This window comes from Anser anser (genome assembly GCF_964211835.1).
Source record: "Anser anser genome assembly, chromosome: 1".
Taxonomy (NCBI): domain Eukaryota; kingdom Metazoa; phylum Chordata; class Aves; order Anseriformes; family Anatidae; genus Anser; species Anser anser.
In genome coordinates, this window is record NC_139720.1 from 129,638,473 (window position 1) to 129,665,006 (window position 26,534).

Genomic DNA, 26,534 nt, shown 5'->3' on the forward strand with positions numbered 1-26,534 from the left:
TGTACTTAATGGCTCCTACTTCATTTTACTGATTTTCTTTCATATTTAGGACTTTGTGAATGCTTTGTCATGGTTTGTGAAATTGATGACAAATAGAACATTAAATTTTCATTTATATATATAAAGAAACTGACTTAACGATAAAACTACAGGAAAAACCCATACACCTAATAAGGATAAAAATCCTTTAAAGAAAACTTTTTATTTAAACTCCACATCTTAAGCACAGTGACAAAGTATAGTTTTGAAAACTGCATTAAGTCTGAAACTTTTGTCCCCCACCATGCCCTCCCTCCAAATAAGTGAGCCAATTTTATACATATCTACAGTATTTAATAAAGATGTCCAAACCAGCCAAAGTTCTACATAAATGTTTCAGCACTTAAAAAGAAACATTTAATTTCTTCTCACTCAGCAAAATTAAATGGAAACATAGCATTTATCCAAATAAAGAATGCATTAAACCGTTTTTCTCTATAGGAAAAGGCGGTATCTTAATATGATGATTTAATAAAAACAACAGGTTAACTCGAGAAGGTAGAAACTCTGTTCTTGTTTAAATGTTTGCCAGTTAATCATATGTGATCAATAATAAACCAGTACTTCTTTTGGAGTCTGAACAAGTATTTTAAACATTATAAGTTAATTGATAGGGTATTCTATACATTCTTTGGCTACATATGTTAAGGAAGTTAAATACACATGAAAGCTACTAGCTACAAGTACCTTAAAATAATACACATTTACAGATTATACAGGGATCAGAGTGCAAACACAATACAAGTGTTGTTTTCAGGGACTAAGTTACAACATCCATTTTTACATCCCAAACTGAAGGCTGCAGACAATCTTGAGATTCTTAGATTTAGAAATCTCCTTGCAGAGCTTCTTGACTGGCTAAGAATGCCTCAAACTAAACCGTTGCTTCATGGACTAATGTTATCATTTTTAATTATTAGATATAACCTGCAGTGTCTGTCTTTTTTTTCTTTAGAAGAATGAAGAAGTTCAGAAATTGCTCATATAAAGAACAGAAATACTGGTTGTATCCCAATATGGAATTATAACAATTTTAAATTCTTTTACGTCTTTTGAAGATCTTTAGGAAACAAAACATGAAAGCAGAAATCCATGTCAGTTTTCAGAAAAAGTTTAGGGTTATAGTGATTTTGTGAAAATGCTTAACTTTCTTCTTGCAGCATTTCTTCTATTTCTTTATCCCAGTTTTCATCACGTTTTTCTGATTCTGTCACCACCTCATACTCTTGAAGCTCTTGTTGCAATTCCTTTTCCCAATCAGCAGTCTCTTCTGTGAGAGAGAAATTATTTGTGAGAATAAACTTGATGACAAAAAATGTTGCTTATTTATATAAAACAAGATGAATTTGGACTGAGTCTCACTTATGTCCCTTGAATTTTATGGACAATCCTCCTTCAAAACTAGAGAAACCACAAGATCAGAAATTCATCTTCTGACTGACCACAGATAGGAATTAATTAATACACTAGCCTGTATTCCTGTGTGCACACTATAATAAAGAAAGATAAAAAGCGAATATATAGCTTAGCTGTAACAAGCATCCATTTGCTAACTTTTTTCCTACAGACTTTCAGTTTACTATCAATGGAATCTCCCTTCATGCTTTTAAATCTTGGGGGGATGTGGATGGAAGCTGTGCTATTTAGAAAATGAATGAAGTTATAAAGTTCGTTGAATATACTATTAAGAAAAAAACAGGATCAAATACTGTGGATAATTTTGAAGTGAAGCAATTTTTCTCCTCACTGACATTTGTAGCTAGGCAAGCCCATTTAATCCCAGTTGAAGGTAATCATATTTCATACTTCAGGGCAAAAAAATGAGTCAGAAGGCACTCCTGTGTTTTTAATCTGTTTAATTAACTTTGCCTATGATACGTAAGAGCGTGGGGGAAGAAGTGGGTGTTTGATGTGTTACACGTTGGTTAGTACTTCAGCATAGAAGGTGGGTAATTCCACAGTCCAAGTCAGTAAGGCCAGCTGAGATTTCTTTGAACAAATTACTTATTAATGGATTATTGAAACACTTCCATAAAAAAATTCAGATGCAAGCTTGGCTATGTATTGGAAAAAATAGCAATTTCAAAAAACAAGGATTCAGCAACATCCAAAACACAATGAAAAATAACTTCTGAAAAACGTATTATGATTATCTACTTATAAAAGTGTCTTCACTGTAAATAGCTCATTGAGTATGGCCAGAGCTACATCATTATAGACTGTTTTTATGCTTTTTTACATCAGTATTAGTTCTTCTGAAACACTTTTTTTTTTTTAGAATAAACCCTGCTTTTTTTTTTCTTCTCAACATTGTCAAAGCTATTTATTGAATGTTAACCATTCCAAATGCATGTAAACCTTTTACAGCAAAGGCACCTGGCAAACTCACAGTCTGGTGCAAAAAATGACTTTTTAGCAGGTATCACAAGAAGCTTTTACTTCCAAATACTGTACTTTACCTACATTAAATAAAGAAAAAAAACACATGCACATAATGACCTATGAAAGAGAATGAAGAGAAAGGTAGACAAAACAATACTTCACCGTCACTTTCATAAAACAGCCACCTAAGAATTGTCAGTTACTTTGGACTTACACTCCTCACAGATAACATTCTGTACATGACACAGTTTGGTGGTAAGAACTATTATTAAGTTCTGTAATATTTACTTGCAAAATATTTAATACAATTTGAAAAAGGGTCACAAATCTACTTTTCTAAACTTAATTAAAATATATATTTATTTTTAAATCAACCTATTTTAGAATTATTGTATTTAAGACACAGAAGGTACTAACTGCTTTACCTTCTACTACTGAGGTCTCTTCTCTCTTTTTGTCTAGCACCAGTTGTTCCATTTCTTTTCTTAGGTCTTCCTGATTCAAATTACAGGCATCAAAGGCATCACTCACAAATTCTGATACACCTGGACTTGTGGAAATCTCTTCCTCATCCTGTAATAAGATAGTGTTGTAAAAGCTTACCCAAAAAGTGGGAGGATAGTATGTCACCAATATAAACTTTCACTCATTCAAATGACTGCCTTTTAGTTACAGCCAGAAAAAAACAAAACAAAACAAAACAGAAAACCCAACAAACCAAATGCATTACCCTGACAATTCTTTTCCTGCACAGGCTATTTTTCTTTAAGACCATTTTTTGTACAGTTAACAACAGACAATCTGAAAACGATCTGCTTTTCATCCTAGGCCCTTTCTGCATTCTCTTAAAAACTTTAAAACTGTTTTCGTAGTGTTCAGAAACAATACTGAACTCATAAGTAGTTTAGAAAAGTACGTAAGACTGATACTAAATTTTGACCATTAATTCAATAATAGTTTTCTACACACAAATAAGATTAAGAGAAGACTGTTCTTCAGAAATGTTTCTCGCTTAATTTAGTCCACTGCGTATTATTGCCAAGTGAATGCACAGATCTGCTTTGCCAAGTGTTCTCTGGCACTGATTTTACAGTTCAGAAATGAACAAGGGTCATTAGGTATCTAAGGTGAAGTTTTCTGCAGTGTCAAAGCTCTTCTTGCTGTTGCAACAAAATAATGTTGCTATGGCAATGCATAATTTAGATTTCCCGCATTTATGCTCGACACTGCTGAAGAGTTGGACAAAACATAGTACACATTTTTATGAAGGTATCCACTGTGCCTAAATACAATGCAAACCTTCTACTCTGAAGATTTTAGAAATGCTACTCTGAAGAGTAAAAAAATCTTTGTTATTATAACGTGCAGGATACTAATGAAAGGATACTTCAGATAAATTACTATTTCTTCTACTGAAAATGAATATTATGGCAGAACTGCAGCAAGTTAGAACTGGACTGTCAGATATTATTACAGTTTCAACTTACTCAAAAGGATGCATAATTAACAATGAAATAACAGTTTCACATAATAAATGCCAGATAAATACATGTTTTTACCTCTTGAGATTTTATCTGAGGCTTTATTGTAACAGGTGGTGTTTTTGGCCGTATTGTTTCTAGCAAGAGAGAGAAAATCATAGATTACATGTAAATACATAACGAGTAAATGAAATCTCAACAGATACTAAATATAGAAGGAAACACTATTTTTAACTTGAATGAATCCTGGTGGTTAGAGGCTGAGTTCATCTATAAGTGGTAAGGCATTTGCAACAAACAAAACCTAGAGAAGGAAATTTCTGATCTTAATTAACTGAGGCAAATTCAGCAAACCATTTACTTATTATGAATCCAAAGTTAAATCGCTGGAACCCCTCTGCCCCATTAAACAATCCAAAGAACCACATAAATAGGAACAGCTGGAAATGGGGAAAAATGTTTTCTATAAAAAACTCACAGATTGCATCACATGCTGCGAGATATTTCAAGTACAAACATGTAGACTTCCTCAGGAAATACAGGTACCACCTACCATGGAACTTACCAAACTTCCCTGCTTGGGTACTACTACTGACATGGGTACCAGCTCTTACATACAGCAGACTATCTGCACACATACCCCTAAAACTACACAAGAGTGCTCCGGAGTCTCACCTTTCACACAGGCAGAAGTCATTGAAAAACAAACCCTAGAAGGTGTTCCAGATTTCCTAAAACTCACTGCGCATTCTCAATGTAGCAGCATGGTACTGGGAAGACAATGATTGTTGACAAAGAAGTACAGATCTTTTTCTTGGTAGATAAAGGAACACCCCAACTTTCCTCCTCATGTCACTAGTGGGGTAGAGGGTTAACAATAACAGATGGCTGCAGGAACAATTAACATGCTGGGCAGGTTGTAGTAGTGATGGAGTGCTTGCTTAGCAGTTTATTTGTTTAAACATGCAAAGCAGCTGTGAGCTTGCAGCTGTGTTTATTGCAGTGTAGCCGGGTGGACCTTTCCTGCTTACTCAGTGATTTCTGAAGAGGGAATTTTTCAGGTTTAATTTCCAAAATTAAGATCAGCTCTAATTAAAATAATTCTCTAATTGGTAGCTGTCACAGCTTATACAGCTCATCTGCTAAACGGCCACTGCTCTGTCACATCCTCTTTTCTCCTTCCCCTCCCTAAATCTTCACAGGATCTGTTCTTGTACCCAACACCACGTCCAAAGAGGCTCCACTATTCCCAGCCAGGGGAGGCTGTGGAACACTGCACTAGCGCTTTGCTGCTCAATGGGCACCCAAAGCACTGGGCAGAAGAGGTGCCTCGGGCTCCACCTCCTTCTCTCATGCAGAAGCAGCACAGCAGCGCTGTGCTAGGCCGTGCACCAGTCTAATGCAACTAACGTACCATTGGCACTGCTCTGCGTCTACTGGCCTAGCATCGTACCCTCTGCTGCTGATGTGCTCCCTGCCCATGAGGTAACTTAACTCCCAAGTAAATAGCTCTGCCTGAAGGAGCAGAATCTAACATTGTCATAGAACTTACATGCATAGAGTTTCTAGGTCAGAACATGAAAAGCTTTCCATTTGTTCCTTTTTTCCTCCTTCACATGAATCATGCTAGTTAAACTTTGTGAAAACAACACGTAAAGAGGAGACAGATGGAGATAAAATGAAGGCAATTAATTCTGTTTTGTAGACTTAGCTTTACGAGACACTCTGAATATTATGAAAAGTTACCAACAGGCAAGTATTGCTAGTTTTACCCCCCCCAATTAGGGAAGCCAACCTTCAAAAAGGTCATATAAAACAAAACCAACACAGATGATTCAGAGCTCCTACACCTAGGAAGTCTCGAAATCAAACAAAACATATTTACTGTAGTTTAGTAAATGTATCTTTCCATTGCATAAAATATAGCCATTAGGATGGTTAACCTATCTGCATATCTCTATAGCAGTCTTCTGAATCATATGAGAACCTTCACAGGCCAAAAGATGCTATATATTTTTCCCCCCAAAATGAACATATGTTTTGTTTTCAGTCACAATGGTAAAGTTTTACTGGAAGAGCTCTTTGGGTATAATCCAGCAACTTTCTCTAGCACTTTCTAAGCACTTGGATGACTCAACGATGACAGTTTTGTTGTTCAGTAAGTTCAGTTGCCCTGTCTCTCCTGTAGAATTGAGACACTTCCACCAGAACAGACATGGCTTGGCAAATTTGAGTATTGAACTTTTTTTTTAAAAAAAAACAAGGTTGTAAAGGAAACCTTCAGCATTTTAATTAATGACAGAAAAAAACTTTTATTTGACTAGCCAATCAGCCACAACAGTGATAGCTTTCTTTTTTTCTGGAATTGGTTTACTGAAGCAGTGATATGCAGAAACAGAAATCAAAAAGCTCAGGGGTAAGGGGAAGCTTACTAATAGTAAAAAGGCTTTGCAAGGAATATGCTTATCAACTATAATGAAGAAAATCTTTTGGCAGAACTTTTCTTTTCTGGTCTTTCCAAATGCAACCAAAAGAACTAAAAGGCAGTAATAAATGAAAGGATACAATATAAAGATTTACTGTGAGGCACTACAGAAACCAGAGAAGACAGTAACCACTCTTAATAGTCTACAATACAACCCTATCAGTTGGTGTAATGAAAAAACCAAAGGAAAAGAAATCTAAAAGGAAATCCAAAAGAAAAAGAACAAAATTACCACTACCAACAACAAAAACAAGCCAAACCCCCAAACTCTCAAAAAATAAAGACATCCAAGAAGAAAAAATGATATAAATGCATTTAGATGGCAGTTAGGTGTAAAGGTTTATGAAACAGTGAGAATCCCAGCAATTTCCTGAGTTGGATGGCACCTATACAGGGTAGCAGTAAACACAATTTGCTCATAGGATACGACAAAAATGGGGGCTGAATGCGGTGAGACTGTAGGAATGCTACGAGATGAACAGTTAATTAGGAAACAAGCTTAAGTACAGCCTGCACCAGAAGCTAAAGACAGAAAATCTCTACTTTGATTAAAGAGTTAGCGTAAGGCATTGAAGAACAGTTCTGTTATACAAGGAAAAAAAATAAAGTTGCAGCTTCCACAAAAACAAATCTTGGGGGATTCTCAGTTAACTCTTGGTAAAAAGTGACTGTGTTTTCTTTTTTCCTTTTATGTTTTCCTTCCATCTTCATTTTGTTTGATTTTTTTTTTTTACACAGACATCTAATAATTATATGAACTTTGTCAAGAATTAACATCTTTGAGGCTGTTTTTCATATACAGTTGACTTTTTTTCACCCATCTCAAACTATCCTTCCTTTATAATTGCTGACCAGTTTATAGCTTCCTGAAGAAATGACTTTTTGGCCCATATTTTGATAAGCATAAGGGTTAAGAAATGCATGAACACATGAACAATATTTTATGAAAAATCAGAAATCCTAAATAATGCTAGTTATCAATAGTATTACTATACGTCTTGTCTGATTTCCAATTAATGCAATTAAGTATGGAAATAGTATACAAAAGGAAGAAAAACATGGTTCATGGTTTTGGGCAAGCAAAATATAAGGCACCTATGACAAGATGCTAGATTTACATGAGAATACAGAGCTACATGACATGTAAAAATCAGATGAGTAGACTTTAGTAATCATTACTAGTAAAAAAAAGTACAGAATTGAAGCTACTTATGCAGGTAAGATTAAAGAGAGAATGTGAGTGCAAATGATCAGGAGGAGTCTGTCAAATAGACAGACAGACAAAATAGACAAAACCATACAGCACAGCACAAAAGAGCAGGAGACTATCCACCGAAACAGTTGCCACAGAGGCAGGGAAGGTGACACCAAAAGGCAGCACCTTTAGCAGAGTCAAAGTCATCTGTGATTATACAGCTATGGAACAAGGACTCCACTGACTCCACTCTGCTTTGTTCATTCTAGAGGGTCTTTGCCTGTGCTAACACACACACACACGCTGAACAAATCCTACGAGAAAGAAACAGAATGAGGCAAAGTGACAAAGGCATGCACACGCACAAAACAAAATCAAACAAAAAAACAACTTGAGGAAACTACAATCCTTTTTGAAAAAAGTACCTTCTATGCAACATGCCAGCCCAGCTCTGTAATCTCCCAATAACCTTCCCTGCAACCCAAGATTTAGCTGCCTATATCCAAGGAACCAGGGCCCAGATGAGTAACCTTGGCTCAGATTGTGTGGAAAATTACCAAGTTGAGCAAGAATGCTGTGAGAAAGCCTGTAAAAAGTTAAGAAAGGTGATATTAGAGACTGAAGTAACATTACAAAGATGGGATCATTAGTAGTGTAAAGACTAGAGAGGAAAACTATCAACATGGAAAGATATATCTGAAAGAGGGAAAACGGAGTCAGCTTGGCACTGATCAGCAGGTTGTCAGTCAGGCTGGCAAGGTCATCAGGACAACATCAGCACTAGTGGATTTGATGATGATTTTTTTTTTTTTTAATCTGGGGATACGCAAATCTTTCCAAGGTACAGCAAAGGCTTTATCCTCCTGCCCAGTGCCTATTCCACCTGCAAAAATTCATTGGAGGTGGTGAATGTAACCTAGCTCAGGCTATTATTTTATGAGCTACTAGATATCTTTTGTGTCTTAGCCAGTAACTGCTTCGTACTCTTAAGCCGCACATATTCCTGCAGGAAGAATTTGTTTGCATGCAGGTAAAGATGCCCAGTGACTCAAAAGAGGGTCAGTAAGAATGTATTGCATACACTGATCAGCATAACTGAAGAAACATACGTTAAGGTGGCTTTTTTATCTCAAGGTTGAATCTTGGACAGCGTTATGTACTGGTCTTCCTCCATTTCTATAACACATTGCATGCCTTTCCATGTCCTACGTGCCTCTGCCACCACAGTAATTTTACCCCAATATCACTAACTTACTTCTGTTTGACCTGAGGCCTAAGCAAAAGAACATGTGCTGAGACAAGCGAGAGCAAAGGGCATGCTGGGTTGGCTAGGAGCTGTTATCTGTCAGGTGAACCAAAGGTACCTGGGACTTCTGGCAGGTCAAAATAGTGCACCAGAAACCACTGGTGGTGGAGAGCCGTTATAAGCAGAGTATAAAATTTCATCTCTTGAGACTTGCAGTCTTCTTCCAAAGTTGGCTGAAATTGCAAAACCGGTTAAAAGCACTGGGAGCCCCCTTCCCCCCTTCTAACAAACAGACTGAGTATGATGAGAGAAGTCCTGATTTCATAGAAAATCAAGGATAAAAATTCTGTCACATGATGCATACAGTCAGTAGGCACGACTTTAACTTAATAACCTGTGCCAAAACAAATTTCTTCCACACCTGTCAGTTGACTATCCTCTTCTCTGCCTTTGTTCTCTTCTTTTCCTGCTGCTTGCTGTTGAGCAGCAAGTGCGGTGAGCTGTGCAGATTGTTTAATTAGGGACACTCTGTAGAAATAATTTCTCCAGAACACCTCCTCCTTTACACTATAGAGAGAGAAACAGATATTGATTACTACATTTGGAAATATGTTTGCTTTCACCATCTAGCAATGAACTAAATATAAATATGCAGAGGAAAGGGTTAAGCAGAGTTGCCTCAAGTGAAAACTTAGAAATTTGTGATATAAGCAATTAAAAAAAAGAGTCTATCATTATAAAAATTCTTGATCTCTTCCACAACAGTTACATTGTCTGCTCAAAACCAGTTTCTCTTGCTTGCAATACTACTGTTTTGTATTATTTTGTCATTTCTCCAGGGAGCCTCTGACTATCTGTAATCATCTCTTGGGGGTGTCAATTACATCCTTGGATATGAATTTTTTTGTTGCTGCATTTACCTTTGTTTGGGAAAAAGGTTTTCAACTATTTACCGCACTAGACTTAGAAAAAAAATTAAGACTTCTCCTATACTAAAAACAAGGGGTCCTTAGTAGTTCCAAATTTGTAAGACTTCTGTTCTTTACTTTAATTGCTAAACTGCAATGCACGTGCAATATCCCATGTATTTGAAACTGGTAGATATAAAATACATACAGAGGAAGTACAGAAAGAATTGAAGGAAGTAGAAAAAAAGGTTGTAAGTTAGGAATATTTACAGATACATTAAAAGTACTGTGTTATACAGTTACCAGCAAAAATTACTTACTGTTTAGGGACGAGATCAAACCTCATCCTATTGAGAAGCTGATCTTCTTGTAACATCACCATCGCAACAGGGTACATTTGATCAAAGTCAAAATTAAACTGAACACCTGCTGGAGGATCCCTCAGAAAGTTTCGTTTATCCTTTGAAAAACATATGACAGTTAACTAATATCAAAAAAAGGTTATTGCGTTTCACACACCACCACCACCAAATCCCACTTCTGACATAATTCTATTACAGCACAAAGCTGTAAAGCTTTTTATAAAAATCAAAAATCATACTGTTGATCTACTTTGACTCAAGTTAATGCTGAAATAAATCCTGCTTACTTCGCACAAGATCAGTACTGTGACACACATTTAAAGAAGTATTTTGAAAATAATTTAACAATGTCAGACAAACTTCCTTTAGAAAAACAAAAGCAGTTTTAATCTTTCCAACAACAAAAAAACAGATAAATACTTACTGCTGATAAGGCCAGTATTTGTTGTTGAATTGTCTCTTCTTCATTGCTGTCTACCCAAGGAGGAACTGCTGCTTCTGTTATTGAAAGAAGGAAAATATTTGCATTTGTACTACTTTAAAAAACAAAAGTCTCAAAAATAAGTAGACTTGCATCAGCAAGTTAGTTCATTGTTCCTTTTTCTTAAACTAAGCTTCAGGCACAAGACATCCATAAGACCACTGTAGGCCTGGATCTTTGCTTATCAGAGGTAAAGAAAAAATTTAAATAGTTGCTGATTTCTGTAATTATAAAACAAAAACTGTGGAGGTTTCTTCAGTGTCAGAATTTACTGCCTCTTTGTTTAGTTACTGAAGTAAAGCTGTGTAACTGTGTAAGCTGCCTGCAAATAGAAATTTCTAGACTCACTTTAAACATGTAAACTTTGCCTAAATTAAAATTTCAAAATATTTATTAGCATATTAATTTTCTGATAACCAGAGGACACCAATTCTTCACCTATGGTGAAAAATACAGATTTATTACAAATTACAATGAATTATACATTGAAAAAGCATACTGCAGCTGACCTGATTTACATATTTACACAGATGCTTCCAGAATAATTCTGTAGCCTGCACACAGAGAAAATAAACTATTCTAGATGTATAAAACTTTATTAATCTCTTCACTGCCGATGCAAATTCAGCCCGCAGAGATACTATAATTCATCCGAACGAGTTAACACAATTCTTGTGCACTCAATTATCTATGCGTATTTACTTGATCTAAGCAAACTTTTACCCACGTGGATTCACATGCTAACGTGAATGCTAATCCATTAGGCCATGCTAATCCATTAGGCCATCTCTCTCCCTGTCTCCTCTTTCTTGTCAATGTAGCCACCCAGTTTCATGAAACTTGTAGGAATATTTCATCAGATTCCAAAGTTTACTCACAAATACAAGATTAACAATAAAGCCACTAATTATTCAAACTGTAACAAATTATTATATCCAGGTAACACATTAAAAGAGATATAACCCAAATGATGAAGCATAATGTAGAAAAAAGTGCCTATTTTAAAGTCTCAGATACATCCACTTGTCTTAATAGTACATGGGTGGATAACTCATAGGATTTAGATCACAGATAATTACAGAGCAAAAGAGTTACGGGAAAGCAAAAGAGCAATTATGCCTTTAATGTAAGCAGAGCAACTACTCCTACAGTGACTCATTAAATATTACAGTGCAACCCCTAACCCGTGTTTTTCATTTCATTAAGAAAACGTGACGCAACTGCCAAAACTCAAAAGAAAGGTAATCAGCATGACTGTTTTCAATAAATACACAGGCTTGAAATTCAAAACAACCGTAAGGCAACAGCTTTGCTAGCACACTGATCTTTCAGTTGATTTCAAAAGTTGAATTTGGTTAAAAAGCCAAATCTAAACTTACAAGACAACGTAACGATGACATCACTTAAAAATGTCATCTTCCTATCCCACCAAATATATAAAGTTCTGCCATATAAATGTTTCGTTAAACAGAGATCTGATGGATTAGGCCTAGATATAGCTCAGTTACCCAGCCCTCAGAAAATTTTAGTTTATGCAGTATCGTGCATTATTCAAAATAGTTTATATTACCTGATTTTTTTGTTTGCTGTTCTTGGACAAACTTCTTTTGTTCCTTCTGAAAGTCTCCAATAATTGTCTAAAATAAAAATTATGGAACCACAATAAACAAACTCGCTTCCTTTGTTTCATGTCTGTTCAGAAAATGCTTTCAAATACTTCTCAGTAACACATTCTTGTATGTCTTCTCTCAGGCCCTTTCTGTAAGTTAAGGACTCTTTGCGGCAATCATACATTCTGCTTTACTCAAGCATTTGATTTTGCATTTAAACTAAATGAACTCTTTCAAAAATTACATTTATAACTTTATTAAGTTCAGGGGACAAAGATCACAACGGAAAGTCCCAGTTTATGGACTTAACCTGAACATCAGCATACCGTGCATACCTTTCCCTCCTTACATATCAGACAGACAGACTGTTTAGACCTATTTAAACATGTTTTAAGAAAGACTAAGAACTTAAAATACGCTTGGTCTTAGGGTAAGATTCAAGACTTGACTAAGAAATAAATCCATTGCAATAAATCAGACTTATAAAATTGTCAAGTATGACTTTCAGAAGGTGTGCTTAGCTGAAATCAAATAATTTCTCCACCTATAACGGTGACAAATTTTCATCATAAAATTACATTCAGAAATATCCTTTATAGAAATTAACATTGAAAAATAGGGAATGGTCATGGAAGAGTTATACACTTGATGTAAAACACAGCATTGTGCATTTTGCGGCAAAAGTTTCAGAGATTTAGAATCATAGAATCATTTTGGTTGGAAAAGACCTGTAAGATACCTGGTCCAACCTTTAACCTAACACTGGCAAGCCCAACGTGTCCCTAAGCAAGACCCATGTCCCTAAACTCTATATCTACACATTTTTTGAAGACCTCCAGGGATGGTGACTCAACTGCTTGCCTGGGTAGCATGTTCCAATACTTCACAACCCTTTCAGTAATGAAATTTTTCCCAATAACCAACCTAATCTTCCCCTGGTGCAAACTTGAGGCCATTTAAAACAAATTTCATAGGTAGGAATGCCATAACCTATTTAACAATGCAAATGTTTTTCTGTACTTGAAAGCACAGGCAAAAAAGAAAAAGGAATATTGCTGGAAATTAGAAGTGAATATTTAAACCTATTGTAAGATATTTCAAGATACAAATTTTAAGAAGTAATCAAACGGATCAACAAGTTGCCAAAAAGCATGTAAGATGTCAGGAAAAATCATGATGAATACCTATCAATTTTTTTTTTTTTTTAATTCAACGCCCCGCCATTTCAGCTTAAGGTTAGTATCAATGAGAAAGCTATTGTAGTGCCTATTATAATAATAAATCATTGTGGTTCCTTCTGGGTGTAAGTTACATGATTTTTTAGCATTTATAGAATAAAATAATTGATATGGTTAAGAGAACAGCTTTAGGATGCTATAGAAGCTATAATCCTATTTCTGCCATATGTAAACTTTTAAGTCAAAATACAGAATTTACATTACCTAAAGTACAGAGAAAAGAAAATGAAACTTTAGGCGTAAGAAACTGTCACTAAGTACCTACAGCATATTTTATGAGTGCTACTGCTTGTGTAATAAATGATCAAATAACCTTCTTAGTCTATTTTTCCCTTTTTTCCCCAGCATCATTAAAAATTAAACCATAACAGAAATTTAAAGTGTGTTTTGATGATTAATTTGGAAAAAGGACACAAACATTTATTACAACAAAAACTGAATCTCATTGTATTAAAAAAAAAGGAATTCTTTAGTTTCTGGGAAGGGGTGTCTGAGAGTAGCAGTAGGATGGGGCTAGCTGTATCTCCTGTGCCTGGCACTCCCAGATGCACAGTTCCACTACAACTGGCTTGGTTTTGGCCACTTCCCTTCCAAGCTACCTTTCCTCTACAAAAACACTTGCTGCAGAATTAAAGCAACGGGAGCCTGCAGCCAAGAAATGGGAGGGCAAGAGATGAATGGCAGGGTGAGGGAAAAGAACAGGACCATAGCAAGGTGTTTCATTAGCTCACTAGGTCTTATGAACACATACCTGTATAGCTCTAGGCCCTTACTACACAATATCCACAAAGCTGACCTCATTCTGAATCTTGCTACAGAGATACATTTATGAGACATGCTACAGCATTTCCTCTTCCCACTTAATTGGAAAAAGAAAAATAACTACGCATCTCCCAACTGTCTGTCTCTAATTCTTCCAGCCTTTTCCCCTATTTCATCACTTTATGTTTTCTGCTGTTCTTTCTCCAGTATATTTACATCCTGAAGGAAGTAAACACAGGTGCAGCATTGAGTAAAGCAGATTTGACTTTTTTTTTTGCACACTTATCCTGAATGAACATTTCAGTCACATCATTTATCGTGACAGGAGATACCTGTAAATGAAATACGCAATTGCTAAAACCAGCTTAAAGAAATGTTATCACATGCTGGATTTGTTACACATTACCAGGACAGTATGCGAGCAGATCTTTCAGATAAAGTATCAAGAAATAAAATACCTTATCAATGATACTGTCGATTTTTCCTTCTTCTACAGACTTCTTTATGGTCTGTGCTGTTTCGGCAACGGATTCAGATATCTTTTTTGTGGCAGCAGTGGCGAAATTGAAGAGGTAACCTTTCACAGATGAGAAGGACAAGAGTTGAAAAAAGGTATCTTTACATCCAGTTCTCATACTAATATCACATTTCTCTTTATACGTTTGGATACATACTTGAAGTCTTCTTTCAAAATCATTTAACCCAGCTCTGACCTCCAAAGAAATCCTAAAATCCTATTCTTATCCCTTTCTAGTTCACATCTTCTCTAGTCTAGACAATGATCAAACCATATATTTGATCAAAGTTTTCTGGGAAACAAATCTCTATACTTGAATGTTGATTACTAAATCAAACACTCCTAATTTCTCTTGACACACTGCTTTTCAATCAATATTCGGAAACAATGGCTTTCATAATTTCACTTAAGTATTTCTGAGACCTTAAGCAATGAAGTAACTCTAGCAACAGTATTAAAATAATTATATTTTTTAGAATATCAACATGCACAATAAAGTCTGATGAAGCGAGACAAATGAATGCATGAAAAAGTCCTGGTAAGTAACACTTCACATTCCTTCAAAATTCTTAAGACTGAAGCTTGCTGTTGGTGCTTGCCCTTTTCTATTTCCCACTGTGGTGGTGTTCTAGCTCCATTAGAAACAGTGTGACAATGTTTGTTTTTCTAAATATGTTCAGTGGGAGAACAATTACTTTAAAAACTGTAACTAGCGTTTTCTGTATTGGCAGTGCTGAAGGGCAGAAAGGTGGCAGGGAAGGAACTATGTAGCACAGGCAGTTGCTTGTATTGTTAGCTTCCAATTAAAGGAGTCAGAACAAAGGCAAGCAGCAAGAGGTCTACCAGGAACCTTTAGAAACGTTAAATACCAGTTTATTGACAGAGGATCTTAAAAACAACATTGACACTGTTTATTTCTCAGATAATTACGCAATGTCACAAACACTTTATTACGTTTAATCAGATCTATTATTACTGTAATATCACTGCTGTGGTATTTACAATGTCAGTAAGTGCTATAGTAAATAGTATAATTCTAGGGTTAGAAGGAGGGAAGTAGTAATGGTGGACCTAAATTGCATGGTCGCTACTGAAGATACACTTGAAGCATTAGTAAGAACACAAAACACGTGGGACAATAAGGATCTTTCAGTTATCCCGGAACTGACCCGCACTTTTATACACGGGGCTTTCAAAAACAAACATCACTTCTGTTTAAAACAAACAAATGAAAAAACACCTTCATTTTCAGGAAGGGTCTCACAAAAATTCAAGTTCCTTATCAGTTAGCAATGTAACAAATAACCTTACCACATGAAAAAAAATGTTTTAACACATGGTTGCTCACCACTGGTAGAATGAGTTACTTTGGAACATTCATATCACCTTCTGGAAAGCTGACTGTCGTTCTCTGAAGCACATAAAACATTCTTTCTTAACGATACCACCAAATTAATACTGAAAAATGGAGAGGCCTAGCTATCCGTTAAACCAGCCATTTTTTCATACACAACTTCCTTCTGTAAGGCACAGAATGGTGGCAACCGAACTTCCTACAATAACTTGCCCATATCTTTGCCATCTGTTATCAGGCTTCACATCCCATCACATGCTTGACAAAAAAAAAAAAACAACATGCCTATCTACTACCCTTCATATAGACAGAAATACAGTATCCCTCTTGGGACAGTAGAGGAAGCAGCAGCCTACTGGATTGTTTCCTCCTCACAAGCTTTTATTGGTTATTTTACGTATCCATGGAAGCTTCCTTTGCAACGCAATTGTTTTGCATTTGACACGCAATTGCTTTAAGTGCAAAACAGTCTGAAACATTTGCTGCCTGGCAACTTTTTGGTATTGAGCAAAGTGCTTTTGGCCAGTCCTGAAAACAGTCTGAAAAGCAAAATGTTTTTTTTTCTTTCCATTAAGGATGGGCATTCTTCTTATGCCAAGGCACTTACAAAGCCCCAGTACGACGTGGTACTTAACCTTGGAACCGAATTAGTGGTGGAAAAACACTTTGACTTTCAAATGAAAGAGAAAGTTTTGGTTCCTCTTACAAATCTATGCCTGTATTAAGAATATACACCTAACAATACGTTTATTGTTAATTTGTAATGACAAATTCTCCTATCCTTTCTAATGACATATTAAACAAAAGAACAAATATAAGGCTTCGGGTTTTATCAGTAGAATACTTTTTAAGTGCTAGGGGAGTCTTTCACACAGCTACCTTGGTCATTAGTCATGCAAATATTTCTAGGGTTATCACGTGTTACAGTAGTGACGTCCCAATTCTTACAAAAGGACCTTTCCACGACAATTTTCCTGGTGTCACAGGGAATGTATGCATGCATCTGTTTATCAAAGTTTCTTTATCAGAGCAAATTATAGGACGGACTCTTTTATCCATAACACTCAATACTTATTCTTCTGAAAATTCAAAGTATTTTTTCCCTCCTGGACAATCGGAGGGGCCAGCAGATTAGGCTCTACTTAGATGAACAACCAGGCAAGTGTCTGACCAAACTACACAGATAATTTGCTGCTTTTCAGAAATCCAGGACAAGTACGTTAAAGCAACACCTCAAACTAATGTCACAGAAGATCAGGGCACCAGTGAGAAACACCTTGCCTGCAGAGCCGTGTTTTGGGGGAGTTTTACTTAAGAATCTACAACAGCAGTGCAGAATCCTTGCCTACAGCCCTGCCTCACAAGGGATAAGCTCCCTGAAATCATCAAAAAATCATTATTTTCCTAGGAAAGATGACAAAAACGCAAAGGCACCACTCCTGCAGCGACAACAGGACCAGCGGCTAAGCAGGCCCCCTTTAGGCACCGGGAGGACGGGGACACTCGGGCCGGGGGGTACCGGAGGGGAAGCGGGGCGGTGGTGGCGGCGTGTGGGGGTTTCCCCCCCAGCCCCCGGCACGGCGGCGGGCCGACACTCACTGCCGAGTCCCTTGGCCTGGCTGAGGAGCGCCTCCGAGTCCGCCGGCTCCTGGCTCCGCACGGCTCCGTCCTCCTCCTCCTCCCGCTGCTTCCGCTCCTCCTCCTCAGCGGGGCCGCCGCCCTCCTCGGCCGGCAGCAGCAGCTTCTCCTCGCCCGCCCGCTCCAGCCCCAGCCAGCTGCCCAGCCCGCGCAACATGGCGGCCGGCCGCTTAACGGCGGTTAACGGCAGCGCCCCGCCGGCCGACGGCCGAGCCCCCCCCTCTCCTTCCGCATACGTTACTTCCGGGTGGGCGTGGCCCCGAGGCGGGGCGGGGCTCACAACCCCCGCCGCGGCGGCAGTGGCCGCCCCCCCCTCCCCCCCCCTCCCCCCCCTCCCCCCCCTCCCCATTTCACGTGCGCGTGCGCGCGCCTCGCGTGGACGCCGCGCGGAAGGTAACGGCCGCGGCGCGAGGCTGCGCCTGCCCGGGGGGAGGGGCCCCAACGGCCGCCCCCCAACGGCCGCCCCCCGCCGCGGCTGAGGGGGGCTGGGGGGAGCCGCTGCTCTGGGGTGGTCCCGTCCCCGTGCCCGTCCCCGTGCCCCCGGCCGGGCCCTGCAAGTCACGGCCCTGGGGCTCTTTGTGTCTGCTGCGAGGCAGCGCTGGGCTTCCTCGCGCTGCTTGGGGGGGCTGCCCTCGGGGGCGTCACGTCACGGGGAGCTCCGCGGTTCGGTGCTGACAGGAAGGTGACGGGCTTCGTCAGTTTCGAGTGGCACGTAGTCAGGGTTTATACCTGTGGATGAAGTTTCTCCCTCTTTTTCCCTCTCTTTTTTTTCTTTCTTTCTATAAACAGCTTTGAAACTGACTTATATGGTTATGAAACGTTAATGTTGACAACTCCATTAGCTAATTCACAAAGAGTCTGAAACAGAGTGTTTCCAAACCTTAAGATCTCTACCGTAAAAAAAAAAAAAATTATCTATTAAAATTAAATAGCAGGGAAAAGTTATTTCCTAATTATGCGGGTTAGGGTTTGTTTTCCTGTGGAGCGCACTTTCGTGCTCTGTGGGTCTTTAAAATTTGTCGTAACTGCTGTCTGGTTTGGCTTGTTTCAGTAAACGAATTTTGCATGTTTTTTATTTCTCGATTTGCTTTATATTACTCTGCAGTTGTGTTATTGGCATGTTTGCAGGTAATGACGGGGAAGGTAAGGAAACTTTCTATTCCCCCGCTAGTGTTTGCTTTGTGTCTGCCTATATCAGTCTTGAGTAAATTCCAAGGTTCCCTTTCTCCTGAGTTAAGTGCTTTTGATGGCTACAGTCTCCCTTTTGTCCACAGTGGCACAGAAGTAATGCTTTATTATTTCTTATTATTAGTTGTAAGAGCATTGATAACATTGTTACCTCCTTGAACTCTGCCTCCTGAAGCTGTGGACCATATTTATTTATGTTACTTAATAACTTAATAGGAGGAGCTACAACACTCATTCACAAGCGGCTGCTTACTACCAGTGCGTAAAGAACTGTACTGCTTTTGTTTGTTGTAAGCACTGTTAGATCATGTGCTGTTGCATGTTTTGAACAAATTAGGTACGTAGGTAAGGAAAGATGATTCTTGACCGTAAAATTTTTGCTCTGTGGCAAAATGTTCAAGCATTATTCCAAGGATTAGCCCCTACATCTGCCTGAATATAATATGAGTGCAGTTACAGATGAGACACGTTCAACATCTGTCTGTTTCAGGTGGGGTGAAGAAATGGTAGTAAAATCTATGCTTGTGTGAAAGGCAGAAGAAGCAGGAGAATAGGAGGGACAGCATCAGCAGCATTTGATGAGAATAGCAGATTATCACAACAAGAAGGATGATGAAGAACTTTTAATTGGGACTGTAGTTTTCTAAATTTTTTATCAAAAGTCCTTGTGTTTTTGTAATAGTTCTGGCTCTGTTACCGTCCACACTCATCTTGCTCCCAAGCAGGCATTCATATGTTTCTGTGGTCTGGCCTAGTCTTGTCCTACGTGCAGGTCCTCCTCGAGAGTAAAGTTCTCCAGCTTTAAAAATTTCTTTTTATTTTTCCTTCTCATTAGTAACTTGGAGAGGGAGGGTGGGTAGGCATGTGAAGAAAGGCTTCTAGACTCATGATTAATAATTTGCTATTGTATAAATATGGATGTTTGGGTTCAGTTTTTCTTTCTTGCTCTCAGGTTCCATTGTTCTGTAGGATATTGTAAGACCTTTGGTGATACACTTGGTACACTGTGAATTGGAGAGGGGAAATCTGCTGAAAAACATAGCGGATGGTATAGTGTTCTGACTTTAATGTGTATGGTTAGCTACAATCAGAATTTTTGGAGGGTAAATCAACTGGAGAGAGAATGTGACTGTTCTGGCTGATGTAGCAAGGAACAATCTTTGAGCTAACTTCTCAACACAAATTAAATTTTTTATCTCTTTCATTTAGAAAGAACCCAGGGTGAGATTCATCTTCACAAAATCACAGAATGGCTGAGGTTGGAAGGGACCTCTGAAGATCACCTAGTCCAATCCTCCTGCCTAGCATGATCACCTAGAGCACGTTGTACAGGATGGCATCCAGGCGGGTTTTGGATATCTCCAAAGAAGGAGACTCTGCAACCTCTCTGGGCAACCTGTCCCACTGCTCTGTCACCCTCACAGTAAAGAAATGCCCCCTCGTATTGATCCGGAACCTTCTGTGCTTCAGCTTGTGTCCGTTGCTGCTTGTCCTGTCAATGGGCACAACTGAAAAGAAACCGGCTCCATCCTCTTGACACCCTCCTCTCAGATATTTGTACATATTGATGAAGTCTCCCTTCAGTCTTCTCTTTTCCAGGCTAAACAGGCCCAGCTTTCTCAACCTGTCCTCTTGCCTAACTTGTGGTTCTAAAAGATAGCTGACTATTCCTGTCATAGTAGAGAAATAAGTCAGATGAACTATGCCTGTCTTTGGCATCCCTACAGGGCAGTGCATCAAAATGGTACCTCTGTTTTTCTACTGACTGTGGAGAGGACTTAGGCATATAGCTTAAATATGGGCATATAAGCTGGGAGGGATTGGTCCTACTGTGTTCTTCCAAGGCATGAATTTGCGTTAAGTAAATGTACCTCTTTGTCATTTTAGATTTCCACCTCGAGATCTGTGTTCTCGTGCTGATTTTCCGATGAAGTACATCCTGGTAACTGGTGGTGTCATCTCAGGCATTGGCAAAGGGATCATCGCAAGCAGCATTGGCACCATACTGAAATCATGTGGTCTGCGTGTCACGGCAATCAAAATCGATCCGTACATAAACATAGATGCTGGAACATTTTCACCGTATGAACATGGTACGGAAGACTGTGCTGTTACCTTTTGTGTAAATCTTGTATTCATAATCATGCTTATTTATTTTCTTTGAAAAATAGTACTATGGTAGTTATTAGTCATTTTATCACCTATTTGGCAATGCAAGCTTGTTCCCTACTGCATATGCTTAAGGACATTGTCTGCCCTAAGTAAAGAGAGGTGAAGCCTGGTTGGTGAAGATACTTTGAAGAGTAGCTGCTTACTTTCTATGAAATTCTGCTTTGTTGGGAAAAATCCTAGCTGTTGGCCTTATCCAGTCTATGCTGTCTTCAGTTCAACTTGATAAAAAGTTGGAATGGTACTGCTAAACTTATTTGAAACTGTTTTCCTGGACAGTTCCTTGTGAATGCTCTTACTGGGATGTCAGCTGTCAGTGTCCCTAGTGTGAATGTCTTCATGAGAGTTAGATTAAGCTCTAATTTGTGACAATGAAGATCCAGTCAAAACAATCAGTGGAGCTTAGAGAGCTGGCTGTCATGTCATTTTAAAGTAGATGCTTTGTTTGGTTGGCTCTCTACATTGCTGATGAGCTGCAAGACACTCTGACGGGCATTTATAATGTTGAACATTACTTCATCTGTCATGCATGTTACCTCTGGTGGTAAGACACCTGCAGTGACTTGAGACTGTGAGGGTGTATTCCTTCCGTGGATCACATAATGGACAAGGGGGCAAATGTGGTATCTAATTCCCACACTACTTGTTTTTCCTCCGTTTTAGAAGGATTTTCATACTGCTTAAAAAAAAAAAAAACACAGACTTGTGGGGTAGTAAGTAGCAGTTCACACAAGCCAGAATGGCAAGCCTCTTTTGTGAACGTTTTGGGGGAAAACTGATTGAGTCAAAGGATTATAATTTAGAGATTTCCACTTAAAGTTTTTTTTTTTTAATACAGTTTTTATTCCCCAAAGGCCCGCTTTTGAGAAATGTCAGTTCCACTCTGCTTCTGTTGACTTTAATAGTGAATTAATGGTAAAGAGAAGGAACTCATTGCTTCATGGGACCAGGCATAAATCTTCCTCTCTGTTGCATGCATTGTGGTGTTTTTATTTTGTTTTTGTTAAACTGCTCATTGGATTGTGGTATCTAGCTGGGATGTATATTTCCGTAGTCTACAGAATTTCCCTACCTTCAGGGGAATTGTTTCTTTTCTCATGTGCAGAGTTTTCCAGCTTTACCCTAGCATCTAGCAACTTTAGATCCTTCAGAGGTTGATGAGCTTCAGAATTATTTGCAGACTCTTTGCTTTAAGAGAAGTCTGAACCGTGAAGAATATTTTCATTAGATTTTCCAGAGTCAGAAGTAAACCTCGCTGCGAGCATAGTGAACTGAATATATGAGATGAAACAACTGAATAATAAATAGTTATCACACTTGAATAAGCATTTATGTACATCATAACTTCACTCCTGGTCCAAGCCTTAATCATTCGAATAGTTCCATACAACAAGAATTTATACTGAAACACTTGGAAAGTGGGTGATAATTCATGCTTATAAAAGCACAGTTTTTGTCTGCCACATGTAAATTGATGTTTTATTTATTACTGATTTATGATTCCTGGAAATTACTGTCTTCCAATTGGGGATTGTAGCAGGCTATTGAAATACTGGTTAAATATTTTTAAGTCACTTAAATATTTTGGCAATATAACTTACATTCATTTTCAAAACTATTAGTGACTGAGGGATAGACATTCAGTGTAAAAGTAATGACTCAAATATTAAGACAGAATGACAACGCAGATCCGCTTGCAGTATGTACTTTATTGGTGTGTCATTGCAATGTGTCTTTTAAAAGAAATGTTTCTTCAATTTGAAGATATGTTTGTGGTACACCTACGTGTTTAATAACTTGTGGTTATTTTATTGCTTTTCTGTCTGTTATGTTTTTCATCCTAAACTTTTCTATGTTATTTTTAACGTTTTCCTTTTTTTCAGGTGAAGTTTTTGTACTGAATGATGGTGGAGAAGTTGACTTAGATTTAGGAAATTATGAAAGATTCTTGGACATTAATCTCTATAAAGATAACAATATCACCACCGGAAAGATATATCAGCATGTTATCAATAAAGAAAGACATGGTGATTACCTGGGAAAGACTGTTCAAGGTAGGATTTTACATTCTGTGGTATACTAATCCATTCAGACTTTATAAAAGAATGGGAAAAACAAGCTGCTTCTTCCTGTGTCAGCTTATTCCTTTCTCCTTCCTAGGAGATCTGAGAATATTTCTATAATGTTGGGCTTCTGGGTTCAGGGAAATAAGGAGTATAAAAAAAGAGGTTGTTCCCTTTCGACTTCCTGCTTGTTTTTCCCTCCTTGCATGCAAAAACATGTACATATGTACATTTGAGATGTGCTTGCCTTAGTACTTTTCCTTTGTCTTGTAGTTGTTCCACACATCACTGATGCAGTTCAAGAATGGGTAATGAATCAGGCAAAAGTTCCCGTGGATGATGACAGAAAAGAGCCACAAATATGTGTAATTGAGGCAAGTATAGAATCTTTTAGGATCTATATCCGCAGCAAACGCAAAAAACTAGCTTGCTTTCTCTTTGCTATTTACTGTAAAAAAAAAAAAAAGGTCAGACTGAAGTTCTGTGGTGAGCTATAATACAAGCACACATTTTGTATTCTTTATGATTTGTTCTGCGAATGATAGGCGTGGTCTTATCCCTATACAGTTTCTGTTAACTTGATTAAATCCCTTCCAGAATACTGCTGAAATGGAGTTGCTTAAGAATTTATTAATTTATAAAATTAAGAAAGTCAATTACTGTAATGTGAAGTATTTCTTCCAGGTTACAGACATTTGACTGAAGCTGCATACTGTTAATAGCATTGAGAAAATGTGTGATACCTGAAACACCCATGGCCAGTCGGGGATCCTGTAGCGTTTTAGCTTTCTGTATGACTTCAAATGCTCCACATTGTTGCCTGTGGAATATTTGCAGGGATATATTTAAACATTGTATGAGTTAGTTTCCCACTTTCTGTTTATATATTTAAGATCTCTGGAAGTAACTTTGTTAATCACTTAACCCACTGATGTTCTGCAGTACTGAACTAATGATTTTCACCCATTCTTAGTAGTGCCTGGAGACAACTGGAAGAAGTGCAGTCATTAACTGCTAGGTATTACTATTAGAGCGGAAAATACAGAAGAAGATCAAACCTGGGAAGAACATGTCATAGATTTCATGCCCGAAAGCACTGCTGTAATCAATAGGGTGATAAATTTCAAGACCCAGGCTATCAAGTTGGTCAGGATTTCTTACACAGAAAAGTATACCTTGGTTAAAATATAAATATAACTATAGGTCTCTTTTGTGATGTGGACAGTGACTCAAATGTTTCATTTAAAGGAAATGTAAAAGCAGTAAATGTAGAAGTTGCTCAAGAACATTAATAAGAGATGAGCTTGTCAGTCCTTTAACTTCAAACATAATTTTGTTTCCTCCATGTTAAGTTTTTTTTTTGTTATACCTCTAGCCTCATAAAAATATCTACCTTTACTCTTACAGTCCTAGAGAATTCTTTTTCCATTGCAAAACTCTGAAGGAGTGTGGTTGTCAGAAGTTTTTCTGGTACTGTGAACACAAATGCGCAACTCTGTCAAAAGCCACATGGTGGCACAAAAGGATCATTCTGAAACACTCTTGCTTCACAAGACTTCCATGCTAGACTGCTTTATTCAGTGTTTAGTTTACTACAGCTCTTTATGTCTTTGAAAAACATCGAATTCACGTCTTTAAGTCAGGTTTGTCATGGACTTAGTCTTGGACTTTGGGTTGGTAACATATTTAAATGTTTATAATGTATTATTTGCATTGTTTATATATATCATTTATCAATGTTCAAAAGCCATGATAATACTGCTAGATGTCTGTATCTTGTTGGTCCTGACTGCTGATTAATCTGTCTGTCAGGAAAAAGTATAATACCTGAATATCTCTATACAAAAATAGTCACATCAGTCTAACTATTCATTAACTTTTGTTCACCACTTAGAAGTTAGTAAAAGTATGGTGCTTATTCCATAGCACCATACGTCTTCCTATGGGAATCTGATGTGTTTGGTGTAAAGTCAGTATAAAGAAACAGGAAAATTGTTATGTTTTCCACAAGAAACAATAAGTGGAATAGGTGAGGGCTCTTTGTAGAGTATGCCTGCAAATTTTTGGATTTACTAGATAAAAAATTCAGATAACTTGTTGAATCTGTAAAAGGTAGACTCTTTAAAATATATATATATTTTTTACTTTCTGCCACTGACAGATTCAACCTATCTTTTTCAGCTGGGTGGAACTATTGGAGACATTGAAGGAATGCCATTTGTTGAAGCATTTAGACAGTTTCAGTTCAAAGCAAAAAGGGAGAACTTCTGTAACATCCATGTCAGTCTAGTACCACAGGTAAGTTATTTTAATAAACATTTTAATTGTTGGCAACTTTTATTCTGTATTGAGCTTTATATTTGTTTACTTCTCTAATTAAGAAGGGATGTTGGAGGCGTTTAGAAATTGAGATGAAAGCCAATCTCATTTGGGTAAATAAAAGCCTTGTTAATTACTTTATTGATGTGAGAATGTGTTTTAATGTTGTAAGTTATCCAAAAAAAAGGTTAATAAATACTAATTTATCTAGAAGGCTAAATATGCTTCTGTTTTGCGCTGGGAGGTGCTGGTATGTTATCATCCCAGTAAGAAAGGTACTCCGCCTCTGTAAGATATTATTTAAAATTCTGTTTGAGGTAACACTGTAAGGAATGGATAATATAGATTATCATACCTCCCTTTAGGTGGAAGGAAGCCCAGGTGGTGTTGCATTGAACTACATGCAGCATGCTGGGCTGACTCCATCCATAGACGAGATTCTTCCCTTTTGGTCATTTGAATTTATTACGTGACTTTCTTACAAGGAAATGACTCTATCATTTCTGCTGTCAAGCACAAACGATGTTCTCATGAGAACTTGTTGCTGCATTGCTAGATAAAGACAAGGTCAGATAGGTGATGTAAGTTTCGGTACCAAGTGTGAGCTGCTTGCGTGCTCTTCTGGTACAGTGAGCTAGTTGAGGTTATTCCATGACTATTTATCCTACAGCCAAGGGATTGGTGCAGAACAACAGTGCCTGGAGGCCGGCTGGATGTGCAGCGTAGCTCAGCATAACAGAGGTCTGGGTCTACTCAGGGTAACTTTTACGTGGATCACTAACTCCCTGATGTACAGTGGTATTCCAGTCAGGACCACTACAACTTACTGTACAAGGCTGAAAGCATTTTTTTTATTTTTAATTCGCGAGTAGATTTTATTTTAAGAGGTAAGTATTCACTGGGGAGATTTCGTTAATGAAATGTTGATAATGATGGTATGATCACACTTTGTGTAGATAAAAAGAGAATATTTACCACTGCATCTAATATTCAGTGGGTTTGATTTTGTGAATTATTTAGTACATCTGATTATTTCTGAGTACTGAAGGCTTTGTGCTGTTGGACACTTTGCATTTATTAGCAAAGTCCAAATTATG

General features: G+C 37.8%; 2 protein-coding genes across 6 annotated transcripts in view; one reads left to right on the top strand and one right to left on the bottom strand.

Annotated features, from left to right (window-relative positions):
* Nucleotides 1-183: 183 nt before the first annotated feature.
* Nucleotides 184-17,954, bottom strand: SYAP1 (synapse associated protein 1). The gene is made up of 9 exons (XM_083843725.1): nucleotides 17,660-17,954; nucleotides 14,648-14,766; nucleotides 12,150-12,216; nucleotides 10,523-10,596; nucleotides 10,057-10,196; nucleotides 9,250-9,395; nucleotides 3,981-4,039; nucleotides 2,847-2,994; nucleotides 184-1,309 (listed from the first exon to the last, which is right to left on the bottom strand). Exons 1-9 carry the CDS (start codon nucleotides 17,853-17,855, stop codon nucleotides 1,182-1,184), a joined length of 1,077 nt encoding a protein of 358 aa, XP_083699851.1. The 5' UTR covers nucleotides 17,856-17,954; the 3' UTR covers nucleotides 184-1,181.
* An 88-nt stretch (nucleotides 17,955-18,042) lies between these two features.
* CTPS2 (CTP synthase 2) overlaps nucleotides 18,043-26,534 on the top strand; it is a 73,420-nt gene continuing 64,928 nt past the window's right edge. Inside the window, exons 1-6 of one of the 5 annotated variants that reach the window (XM_083842433.1) lie at nucleotides 18,053-18,091; nucleotides 20,096-20,443; nucleotides 20,774-20,979; nucleotides 22,939-23,109; nucleotides 23,392-23,492; nucleotides 25,300-25,416. In XM_083842433.1, coding sequence (XP_083698559.1) covers nucleotides 20,814-20,979; nucleotides 22,939-23,109; nucleotides 23,392-23,492; nucleotides 25,300-25,416 — 555 coding nt within the window. In that variant the 5' untranslated portion in view covers nucleotides 18,053-18,091; nucleotides 20,096-20,443; nucleotides 20,774-20,813. Of the gene's footprint in view, nucleotides 18,092-18,118; nucleotides 18,381-20,095; nucleotides 20,444-20,773; nucleotides 20,980-22,938; nucleotides 23,110-23,391; nucleotides 23,493-25,299; nucleotides 25,417-26,534 lie in introns of those variants that run through there. The other 4 variants (XM_083842436.1, XM_083842432.1, XM_083842434.1 and 1 more) reach the window with 4 other exon arrangements.

What these genes read in the sequence shown, in the direction of transcription:
- SYAP1 (XM_083843725.1), bottom strand. Translation starts at nt 17,855, where the DNA reads ATGTTGCGCGGGCTGGGCAGCTGGCTGGGGCTGGAGCGGGCGGGCGAG. An exon ending in AGAGGATAGTCAACTGACAG is followed by an intron (nt 4,040 to 9,249) that starts GTGTGGAAGAAA and finishes CTCTCTTGCTAG; the next exon opens with AAACAATACGGCCAAAAACA. An exon ending in AGAGACCTCAGTAGTAGAAG is followed by an intron (nt 1,310 to 2,846) that starts GTAAAGCAGTTA and finishes TCTCTCTCACAG; the next exon opens with AAGAGACTGCTGATTGGGAA.